This window comes from Camelina sativa, chromosome 6 (assembly GCF_000633955.1).
Source record: "Camelina sativa cultivar DH55 chromosome 6, Cs, whole genome shotgun sequence".
In the NCBI taxonomy this organism is placed as follows: Eukaryota; Viridiplantae; Streptophyta; class Magnoliopsida; order Brassicales; family Brassicaceae; genus Camelina; species Camelina sativa.
The window spans coordinates 913047-925136 of NC_025690.1; the positions used below are offsets into that span (position 1 = coordinate 913047).

The window sequence follows — 12090 nt, forward strand, 5'->3', positions numbered from 1 at the left end:
AAGATAATTTGCTTATTAAAGATATGTATCTTAGATATAATAATATACTTCAATCAAATGAAATAGATAATGATGTATTAAAAGTTCATCTTAGAAAACACATCTCAAAAAGAGGTATATATATCATAAGTTTATTTTTAAGAGTTACTTATAAACAAATTTAAAATATTATGGAAGATAATTAGTCCTTGTTACCGTATACATATATATAGTGCCACCAACAACACTTCTCTCTAAAATATTCAAACTTTCTCTATCTCCAAAATGAAGCTCTTTAACTGTGTTCTTTCAACCCTTATCCTAATCTCTTTTATCATTCTTGCTACCATTACAGGTTTAATACTCATGTCATGTTATAGGATCTAAATTATCATACATACAAATATGTGAATTTAGCTGTTATATAGTAATGAATATACATTTTTCATATAGACATTAATTACTAAATACTAACAAATATATGCTCAAATGTGTTTATATATATTGAGATGGGTTTGGTGGATAAAATATGCAAGATACGGAGCGACCGTTTCTCAGGTGTATGCTTTAGCAATAACAGTTGTGCTATCATCTGCCAACTATTCGAGAAATTTGAAGGCGGTCAATGCGAATTTGACGGAGTCTTCAGTCGTTGTTTATGCACCAAAGCCTGTTAAAGACCATCGTATTATTATCAAGATCCAATTGTATTTCCGACTTATCTCTTCAATAATTGCTATGTGGTTGTTGGAGAAATATATATATATATATATATATATATATATATATATTGAATTACAGACACTATTTGTTAAATTTGTGTTCTTTATCTTTCACTTTCGGATTTATTTGTTCTTAAAAATAACTAATAATAATATAAAATTACTATAAATTAATTAAAATAATCATTTAAACATTAAAATAAACTTTTCCTTTAATTTGAATCAATGTTATATTCAAAATCAAAGCTTATATAGATGCTTTCTTAGACTAACTCGTCATGTTTAAATTATTACAAAGTAAAAACTGAGAATCATCTACCTTCCATGATTAACATATAGAAAATTTGGTGATACATCATTTTATAACATCTTTTTTCAATTCCTCAAAATCTAATTCAATGACACATCATATTCTAATAATCATATATTGGTTCCGGGTAATATATATTTCACTTTTTGGTCATCAACATATTACATAGCTAAAATCATAGATAAGTTAACACATCTCCATTAATCAAAATTAGAAACACAATTATGCTAAGCACTTCCATGCCAAGTTAAGTGGCTCAGATTTCCCCAAGCTGACGTAAATATGTGCCTCAAAAGAGATTCTAACCCAAGAAATCAAGCAAAAATTTTGTCTATCTCCACTCTATCCCGAGTCTCTTGGAAACATATTCTTAACAGAAGTTGGATGTCTCTCCTCAATAATGAGCTCCACATTCATCGAAAAATTTCAATTGTTGATGGTTCGATTGGTTCGATTTTAATCGTCCGGTTTGCGTGGTTGGTTTAGAGGAAGTCCTTAACTCGAGTTTAAAAAGGGAACTCGACTTATTTTGTCCTTTTAGCCATTTTTGGACAGAGAAGCAGAGAGAAGAAGGAGAAAACGTTTTTGAGAGAGATTTGTTAGATCCTTTTCTGTTTTAGAGAGATCTATTGCTGTAGAGTGAAGATCTTGTTCTAGGAACAAAGGAGAAGGCTTCTAAGTGTTGGATTTGTTGTTGTCGAGTGAGAATCTTCCTGCAAAAGAGGTGAGTGCTTGACTATGGCTGATCTAAGCCTGAGATCTCTGTTGTTTTGGTTGTTTCTTTGTGTTTGTGGTGTTTTGCTTGTGTGAGTTTGTTGTTTTCATGTTCCCATAGGTTCCTGAGAAGTTTGGAAGAGTTTGGGAAGGTTTGGAAGCGGTTTGGAACGGAGGTTCGTCGTTCGGCTTCGTGCAAATCGTGTCTGCGAAGGTGGTGTTGATCAACACCAGTTAGTGTCGGTCGACACCATGTTGGTTGAGTGTTGGTCGACACCGACTTAGTGTCGGTCGACACCAGTGACGTGTTAGCGTCGGTCGACACCGACTTAGTGTCAGTCGACACCAGACTTAACCGAGTCTTGTTTTCCTGGTTTGTTGTGTTGTTTGTGTTTTGGTTGTTGGCTTTAATAATAGAATCTCATTTGCTTGTGTGTATAGCCCAATAGATGGGAGGATGACCTCACTGAGTGTTTATTAAATACTCATGCATCTCAATTTGTGTTTGCGGTGCAGGTAAAGGCAAAGTGTGAACGTGGAATCAAGGCGATGAGAAGGAGGATGATCTAGGGTCTCGTTTGTGTGTTGTTGGTTATTTATGGTTATGTGTTGGAACCTTGGTTAGAGTTATGTTAGGTTGTTGGATAGATTAGTTAGGAATTTTATTGTATTAATGATATGTTGGTTTGGTATTGTTTGTACGTCTCCGCTGTGTAAGATGGTTATGGCTGGTTTAGATGATGTTTTTGTGGTTTGGGTTGATTTAATTAAGTAGTATGGATGCTTAATTATATATTGTATTTTAAAAAAAAGGGGTCGGGTCGTTTCAATTTGGTATCAGAGCGTACACGGTTCTAGGATGGTTATGTGGATGTTGTAGAGCGGTTTAGGGATTTAATTGGTTGAATTAATCTCTATGTTGATTGATACTTTATGTTGGGTGATGAAATTGATTATGAGTAGTTAGTCAATTTGGTTGTTGTATGGAGTCCTAGCATCATCCTCTTCGAGCCTTCAATGAGATTNTGTCTGCGAAGGTGGTGTTGATCAACACCAGTTAGTGTCGGTCGACACCATGTTGGTTGAGTGTTGGTCGACACCGACTTAGTGTCGGTCGACACCAGTGACGTGTTAGCGTCGGTCGACACCGACTTAGTGTCAGTCGACACCAGACTTAACCGAGTCTTGTTTTCCTGGTTTGTTGTGTTGTTTGTGTTTTGGTTGTTGGCTTTAATAATAGAATCTCATTTGCTTGTGTGTATAGCCCAATAGATGGGAGGATGACCTCACTGAGTGTTTATTAAATACTCATGCATCTCAATTTGTGTTTGCGGTGCAGGTAAAGGCAAAGAGTGAACGTGGAATCAAGGCGATGAGAAGGAGGATGATCTAGGGTCTCATTTGTGTGTTGTTGGTTATTTATGGTTATGTGTTGGAACCTTGGTTAGAGTTATGTTAGGTTGTTGGATATATTGGTTTGGAATGTTATTGTATTAATGATATGTTGGTTTGGTATTGTTTGTACGTCTCCGCTGTGTAAGATCGTTATGGCTGGTTTAGATGATGTTTTTGTGGTTTGGGTTGATTTAATTAAGTAGTATGGATGCTTAATTATATATTGTATTTAAAAAAAAAGGGGTCGGGTCGTTTCAATTTGGTATCAGAGCGTACACGGTTCTAGGATGGTTATGTGGATGTTGTAGAGCGGTTTAGGGATTTAATTGGTTGAATTAATCTCTATGTTGATTGATACTTTATGTTGGGTGATGAAATTGATTATGAGTAGTTAGTCAATTTGGTTGTTGTATGGAGTCCTAGCATCATCCTCTTCGAGCCTTCAATGAGATTCCATGGTAAGATGTGTGTGTGCTCTGTGTGTGATTTTCAATAGTGTGCTTAGCCTTCTGTTCTGTTAGTGCAGAGATGGTTAGAGAGTGTGCTGTTGCTGGTCGTGGTCGAGGGCGCGAACGTGGTCCTGGACGCGGACGTGGTCGTGGTAGGGACAGAGTCCCAGTTGTTAGCGAGACTGTGGACCAGAGTGTGACAGCTGAGGGTGTTGACGAGTCGCATGGTTTCTAGGAGGGGTCCATGAGTGTGGCCGGTGAGGGTACCGATGGGACCATAGGCGCTGAGGGGGTCGGTGTGGGCGGTGTCAGTGCCAGAGTGGCCGGTGATGCTAGGGTTCCAGGTGTGGGACTCCCAGCATGTGGAGCCCCTGGGGGAGGCGTTGATCTTGCAGGCTTGTTGACACAACTGTTAGTGCGGATACCAGATGTGGTACCAGCACATGCACAGGCAGTACCGCCAGTGGCTGCGGGGGTGCAGCAGCCCGTGGCTACGGATGCGGGAGTTCATTCTCATTATTTCAGTATGATGAGGGAGATGAATAACATCAATACTGAGCGGGTTTCGGGTGGTACTGATCCTACTGTTGCAGATGCATGGAGGACGAGAGCGGAACGTAACTTCCAGTCTCTCAGATGTCCTGAGGATTTTTGGGTGGACATAGGGGTCCACCACTTGATTGGCGATGCTCAGTTGTGGTGGAGATCAGTGGCTGCTAGGAGAGTGCAGAGGGAGATGTCTTGGGTTGACTTCGTCGAGGAGTTCAACCGCAAGAATTTTCCTAGAGAGGCATTAGACCGGTTGGAGGTGCAGTTTCTAAAGTTATCTCAGGGGAATCGATCGGTACGGGAGCTGGACTTGGAGTTTAGTCGGCTTCTGATGAATGGTGGTCGGGCGATGGAGTCTGAGGTGGCTTAGATTAGGAGGTTCATGAGGGCGCTTCGTGAGGACTTGAGGGTCCACTGCAGAGGGATGAGTTATGCTACAAGGGCAGAGCTAGTGGAGACTGCAGCTTTAATAGATGATGACTTGAGGGGGAAGATTGTGGTGGTTAGCCCTACCGTTCTGACAGAGGAGACATTGGAGCCGAGCGTTCCGAGCAAGGGTAACAAGTCAGAACAAAGAAATAAGATTAAGTGGGAGGAGACGTCGGTGATAAACCAATGCGGTCAAAGATGCTACGGGTGCGGGAGCATGGATCACAGGTTGGCAAGCTGCCCCAAGAGAAGTGGGACGCAAGAGAACATTCGAGTGTGCTTTTATTGCAAGGAGGTCGGACATATCAGGCCACATTGTCCAAGGTTACAGCAGTTGACAATGAGAGGTATGCAGCTGAGGGAGGGGCCGGGCGCCAATCCCGGAGTTTAGTTCCTTTATGTTTTCATTGGTTCTGTTAAGCTTTTGCGTTTTGGAATTGTAGACGTTTGTTGCATTTGAGAATTTAATAAGATGATTAGTTCTTATGAAATTTTGATGCGTAATGGATGAATGTTTATGTGATTTGTAAAATGGAGAGAAATTCTTGATATAGAAGTTTCTATAAGTGGAAAGTTTCCAAAAGATGAAATTTCTAAAAATGGAAAGTTTTAGGGGAGATAGAAGTTCCCATTTTTAGCGTTTGCGAGCCTTGGAGGGGCTTGTGTGGCCTTTTTGGCGGGCTGTTTAGCCAATTGTGTGGCCGCTGTGCTTACTGGTGTTGTTGAAGAGGATTCATTAAGATGATTGATTAGTTCCTATGGAATCCTGAGGTATATTGGGTATATAAATGGAAAGTTTCCATGAATAGAAATTTTCTAAAAATGTGAAGTTCTATGAATAGTTAGGACTTGTCTATTTTGGAAAGGGTATGTGAAACACCGGAGTTGCGGCTTGCAAAGCATTTGATGCGGTGAATCAGAATATGCGAACGTATGGTACTTGTTTGTTTTATTACGCTCGTATTGATGATTTGCTGTGGATAATTGCCAAGCAGAAAAAGCTAGTTATGGAGATTGCGGTTGCAAACAAATAGAACGTTTTATGAATAGTTAGAACTTGTCTATTTTTGAAAAGGGCGTGTGTAAACACACGAATGGTTAAGATGTGTTAGAGTTGGTCTGATTAGTGGTCATGATGGTGTTGATATTCCAGTGAGGGAATATGGTGGTTGGTAGGACATTGTGATGTTATACGCAAACCACGGGAGGTGGTTCCGGTCAGGAGATGCTTATAGACATTAGGACTTGTTTGCTCATGAGGAGATGATTAGTTCTCCTGGGGGGATGATTAGTTCTCCGGATGAGATGATTAGTTCTCCTGAGGGGATGATTAGTTTCCCTAGTGCACTGCAGGCTTGACGGGTTGCTACCCTGAGAGCGGCAAAGGAGATGATTAGTTCTCCTAGGGGATGATTAGTTCCCCGGAGGGGATGAGTAGTTCCCCTGGTACCGAGATCTCGAGGGTGATGATCCGAGAGTGAGACGGTATGCTCGAGGACGACAGTCTGAGAGTGCAGGCGGTGTAGTTCGACGGTTGCAACCTGAGAACGTATGAGTGAGAGAGCAAACAATGTATAGGATGTGGGTATGAGCATAGTGGTTGGATGAGACCTCAGAGGTCGGGTTAAATCTCATGTTGTTGTATTGTGCTGACTAGTGAGGTCAGGGTCGAGTGGACTGTTGGGTCACGTGAATGTGCAGGCTGTTGCGACAGTTGCACGGAAGGCCTTGGCTGATGATGTTCAGTCCGGTCGGAGATTGTGTGGGCGTGGTGACGATTTCACGGGGTTCCTTGGTGGAGGGACGATGTTGCGGGATTCGAGGACGAATCCTTATTCGTGGGGGAGAATTGTAACGGTCGCGAACCAATTTCTAGAATTTTGGTTAGGGTGTCGATCGACACCACTTGTGGTGTTGGTCGACACCGTTTTTTGACGGTTCGATTGGTTCGATTTTAATCGTCCGGTTTGCGTGGTTGGTTTAGGAGAAGCCCTTAACTCGAGTTTAAAAGGGGAACTCGACTTATTTCGTCCTTTTAGGGTTTTTGGAAGAGAAGCAGAGAGAAGAAGGAGAAAACATTTTTGAGAGAGATTTGTGAGATCCTGTGCTGTTCTAGAGAGATCTATTGCTGTGGAGTGAAGATCTTGTGCTAGGAACAAAGGAGAATGTTTCTAAGTGTTGGATTCGTCGTTGTCGAGTGAGAATCTTCCTGCAAAAGAGGTGAGTGCTTGACCATGGCTGATTTAAGCCTGATATCTCTGTTGTTTTGGCTGTTTCTTTGTGTTTGTGGTGTTTTTCTTGTGTGGGTTGGTTGTTTTCATGTTCCCATAGGTTCCTGAGAAGTTTGGAAGAGTTTGGGAAGGTTTGGAAGCAGTTTGGAACGGAGGTTCGTCGTTCGGCTTCGTGCAGATCGTGTCTACGGAGGTGGTGTCGATCAACACCAGTTAGTGTCAGTCGACACCATGTTGGTTGAGTGTTGGTCGACACCGAATTAGTGTCGGTCTACACCAACTTAGTGTCGAGCGACACCAGACTTAACCGAGTCTTTCCTGGTTTGTTGTGTTGTTTGTGTTTTGGTTGTTGGATTTAATAATAGAATCTCAGTTGCTTGTGTGTATAGCCCAATAGATGGGAGGATGGCCTCACTGAGTGTTTATTAAATACTCACGCATCTCAATTTGTGTTTGCGGTGCAGGTAAAGGCAAAGTGTGAACGTGGAATCAAGGCGATGAGGAGGAGGATGATCTAGGGTCTCATTTGTGTGTTGTTGGTTATTTATGGTTATGTGTTGGAACCTTGGTTAGAGTTATGTTAGGTTGTTGGATAGATTAGTTAGGAATNTATTGGTTTGGAATGTTATTGTATTAATGATATGTTGGTTTGGTATTGTTTGTACGTCTCCGCTGTGTAAGATCGTTATGGCTGGTTTAGATGATGTTTTTGTGGTTTGGGTTGATTTAATTAAGTAGTATGGATGCTTAATTATATATTGTATTTAAAAAAAAAGGGGTCGGGTCGTTTCAATTTGGTATCAGAGCGTACACGGTTCTAGGATGGTTATGTGGATGTTGTAGAGCGGTTTAGGGATTTAATTGGTTGAATTAATCTCTATGTTGATTGATACTTTATGTTGGGTGATGAAATTGATTATGAGTAGTTAGTCAATTTGGTTGTTGTATGGAGTCCTAGCATCATCCTCTTCGAGCCTTCAATGAGATTCCATGGTAAGATGTGTGTGTGCTCTGTGTGTGATTTTCAATAGTGTGCTTAGCCTTCTGTTCTGTTAGTGCAGAGATGGTTAGAGAGTGTGCTGTTGCTGGTCGTGGTCGAGGGCGCGAACGTGGTCCTGGACGCGGACGTGGTCGTGGTAGGGACAGAGTCCCAGTTGTTAGCGAGACTGTGGACCAGAGTGTGACAGCTGAGGGTGTTGACGAGTCGCATGGTTTCTAGGAGGGGTCCATGAGTGTGGCCGGTGAGGGTACCGATGGGACCATAGGCGCTGAGGGGGTCGGTGTGGGCGGTGTCAGTGCCAGAGTGGCCGGTGATGCTAGGGTTCCAGGTGTGGGACTCCCAGCATGTGGAGCCCCTGGGGGAGGCGTTGATCTTGCAGGCTTGTTGACACAACTGTTAGTGCGGATACCAGATGTGGTACCAGCACATGCACAGGCAGTACCGCCAGTGGCTGCGGGGGTGCAGCAGCCCGTGGCTACGGATGCGGGAGTTCATTCTCATTATTTCAGTATGATGAGGGAGATGAATAACATCAATACTGAGCGGGTTTCGGGTGGTACTGATCCTACTGTTGCAGATGCATGGAGGACGAGAGCGGAACGTAACTTCCAGTCTCTCAGATGTCCTGAGGATTTTTGGGTGGACATAGGGGTCCACCACTTGATTGGCGATGCTCAGTTGTGGTGGAGATCAGTGGCTGCTAGGAGAGTGCAGAGGGAGATGTCTTGGGTTGACTTCGTCGAGGAGTTCAACCGCAAGAATTTTCCTAGAGAGGCATTAGACCGGTTGGAGGTGCAGTTTCTAAAGTTATCTCAGGGGAATCGATCGGTACGGGAGCTGGACTTGGAGTTTAGTCGGCTTCTGATGAATGGTGGTCGGGCGATGGAGTCTGAGGTGGCTTAGATTAGGAGGTTCATGAGGGCGCTTCGTGAGGACTTGAGGGTCCACTGCAGAGGGATGAGTTATGCTACAAGGGCAGAGCTAGTGGAGACTGCAGCTTTAATAGATGATGACTTGAGGGGGAAGATTGTGGTGGTTAGCCCTACCGTTCTGACAGAGGAGACATTGGAGCCGAGCGTTCCGAGCAAGGGTAACAAGTCAGAACAAAGAAATAAGATTAAGTGGGAGGAGACGTCGGTGATAAACCAATGCGGTCAAAGATGCTACGGGTGCGGGAGCATGGATCACAGGTTGGCAAGCTGCCCCAAGAGAAGTGGGACGCAAGAGAACATTCGAGTGTGCTTTTATTGCAAGGAGGTCGGACATATCAGGCCACATTGTCCAAGGTTACAGCAGTTGACAATGAGAGGTATGCAGCTGAGGGAGGGGCCGGGCGCCAATCCCGGAGTTTAGTTCCTTTATGTTTTCATTGGTTCTGTTAAGCTTTTGCGTTTTGGAATTGTAGACGTTTGTTGCATTTGAGAATTTAATAAGATGATTAGTTCTTATGAAATTTTGATGCGTAATGGATGAATGTTTATGTGATTTGTAAAATGGAGAGAAATTCTTGATATAGAAGTTTCTATAAGTGGAAAGTTTCCAAAAGATGAAATTTCTAAAAATGGAAAGTTTTAGGGGAGATAGAAGTTCCCATTTTTAGCGTTTGCGAGCCTTGGAGGGGCTTGTGTGGCCTTTTTGGCGGGCTGTTTAGCCAATTGTGTGGCCGCTGTGCTTACTGGTGTTGTTGAAGAGGATTCATTAAGATGATTGATTAGTTCCTATGGAATCCTGAGGTATATTGGGTATATAAATGGAAAGTTTCCATGAATAGAAATTTTCTAAAAATGTGAAGTTCTATGAATAGTTAGGACTTGTCTATTTTGGAAAGGGTATGTGAAACACCGGAGTTGCGGCTTGCAAAGCATTTGATGCGGTGAATCAGAATATGCGAACGTATGGTACTTGTTTGTTTTATTACGCTCGTATTGATGATTTGCTGTGGATAATTGCCAAGCAGAAAAAGCTAGTTATGGAGATTGCGGTTGCAAACAAATAGAACGTTTTATGAATAGTTAGAACTTGTCTATTTTTGAAAAGGGCGTGTGTAAACACACGAATGGTTAAGATGTGTTAGAGTTGGTCTGATTAGTGGTCATGATGGTGTTGATATTCCAGTGAGGGAATATGGTGGTTGGTAGGACATTGTGATGTTATACGCAAACCACGGGAGGTGGTTCCGGTCAGGAGATGCTTATAGACATTAGGACTTGTTTGCTCATGAGGAGATGATTAGTTCTCCTGGGGGGATGATTAGTTCTCCGGATGAGATGATTAGTTCTCCTGAGGGGATGATTAGTTTCCCTAGTGCACTGCAGGCTTGACGGGTTGCTACCCTGAGAGCGGCAAAGGAGATGATTAGTTCTCCTAGGGGATGATTAGTTCCCCGGAGGGGATGAGTAGTTCCCCTGGTACCGAGATCTCGAGGGTGATGATCCGAGAGTGAGACGGTATGCTCGAGGACGACAGTCTGAGAGTGCAGGCGGTGTAGTTCGACGGTTGCAACCTGAGAACGTATGAGTGAGAGAGCAAACAATGTATAGGATGTGGGTATGAGCATAGTGGTTGGATGAGACCTCAGAGGTCGGGTTAAATCTCATGTTGTTGTATTGTGCTGACTAGTGAGGTCAGGGTCGAGTGGACTGTTGGGTCACGTGAATGTGCAGGCTGTTGCGACAGTTGCACGGAAGGCCTTGGCTGATGATGTTCAGTCCGGTCGGAGATTGTGTGGGCGTGGTGACGATTTCACGGGGTTCCTTGGTGGAGGGACGATGTTGCGGGATTCGAGGACGAATCCTTATTGGTGGGGGAGAATTGTAACGCTCGCGAACCAATTTCTAGAATTTTGGTTAGGGTGTCGATCGACACCACTTGTGGTGTTGGTCGACACCGTTTTTTGACGGTTCGATTGGTTCGATTTTAATCGTCCGGTTTGCGTGGTTGGTTTAGGAGAAGCCCTTAACTCGAGTTTAAAAGGGGAACTCGACTTATTTCGTCCTTTTAGGGTTTTTGGAAGAGAAGCAGAGAGAAGAAGGAGAAAACATTTTTGAGAGAGATTTGTGAGATCCTGTGCTGTTCTAGAGAGATCTATTGCTGTGGAGTGAAGATCTTGTGCTAGGAACAAAGGAGAATGTTTCTAAGTGTTGGATTCGTCGTTGTCGAGTGAGAATCTTCCTGCAAAAGAGGTGAGTGCTTGACCATGGCTGATTTAAGCCTGATATCTCTGTTGTTTTGGCTGTTTCTTTGTGTTTGTGGTGTTTTTCTTGTGTGGGTTGGTTGTTTTCATGTTCCCATAGGTTCCTGAGAAGTTTGGAAGAGTTTGGGAAGGTTTGGAAGCAGTTTGGAACGGAGGTTCGTCGTTCGGCTTCGTGCAGATCGTGTCTACGGAGGTGGTGTCGATCAACACCAGTTAGTGTCAGTCGACACCATGTTGGTTGAGTGTTGGTCGACACCGAATTAGTGTCGGTCTACACCAACTTAGTGTCGAGCGACACCAGACTTAACCGAGTCTTTCCTGGTTTGTTGTGTTGTTTGTGTTTTGGTTGTTGGATTTAATAATAGAATCTCAGTTGCTTGTGTGTATAGCCCAATAGATGGGAGGATGGCCTCACTGAGTGTTTATTAAATACTCACGCATCTCAATTTGTGTTTGCGGTGCAGGTAAAGGCAAAGTGTGAACGTGGAATCAAGGCGATGAGGAGGAGGATGATCTAGGGTCTCATTTGTGTGTTGTTGGTTATTTATGGTTATGTGTTGGAACCTTGGTTAGAGTTATGTTAGGTTGTTGGATAGATTAGTTAGGAATTTTATTGTATTAATGATATGTTGGTTTGGTATTGTTTGTACGTCTCCGCTGTGTAAGATGGTTATGGCTGGTTTAGATGATGTTTTTGTGGTTTGGGTTGATTTAATTAAGTAGTATGGATGCTTAATTATATATTGTATTTTTATTTAAAAAAAACGGGTCGGGTCGTTTCAGTTTGGCGCACCAATAACCTACTGGTGAATTTAGATGATTAGTTTCATTTCCACGGTGAGGGTTTAGGATTAATGCCTTGCAGGGCCAGCTTGGGGTAAGTTGGGGTGGCTAGCGGGGGCTAGTGGGGTCCATGGGAAGGATTGTCACATAAATGATATTGTTGGGATATACATTATGGAAGATTTGTACCATTACATGGCCTCTAGTCAAAGGTTGCAAGTAAGCACTAGCTCATAATATTTTTTTTTTGTCAACTCCTAACTCAGAATTTATTATATTTATTTTTATATGTACATCATTTTTATGTTAATTTTTTATTTAAATGAAAAGAAAGAA

General features: G+C 42.8%; 1 protein-coding gene across 1 annotated transcript; it reads left to right on the forward strand.

Annotated features, from left to right (window-relative positions):
• On the forward strand, window positions 265-3804 carry LOC109133258 (defensin-like protein 8). Its single transcript, XM_019246240.1, has 3 exons — window positions 265-328; window positions 481-651; window positions 3617-3804. The coding sequence occupies exons 1-3, from the start codon at window positions 265-267 to the stop codon at window positions 3802-3804; spliced, it is 423 nt and encodes a 140-aa protein (XP_019101785.1).

Excerpts from the sequence above, each read along its gene's own strand:
- LOC109133258 (XM_019246240.1), top strand. The coding sequence starts at position 265 with ATGAAGCTCTTTAACTGTGTTCTTTCAACCCTTATCCTAATCTCTTTT. Across the intron at positions 329-480 it reads TTTTATCATTCTTGCTACCA|ATATTGAGATGGGTTTGGTG; the intron begins TTACAGGTTTAA and ends ATGTGTTTATAT. Across the intron at positions 652-3,616 it reads TTGTTTATGCACCAAAGCCT|TGTGCTTAGCCTTCTGTTCT; the intron begins GTTAAAGACCAT and ends GATTTTCAATAG.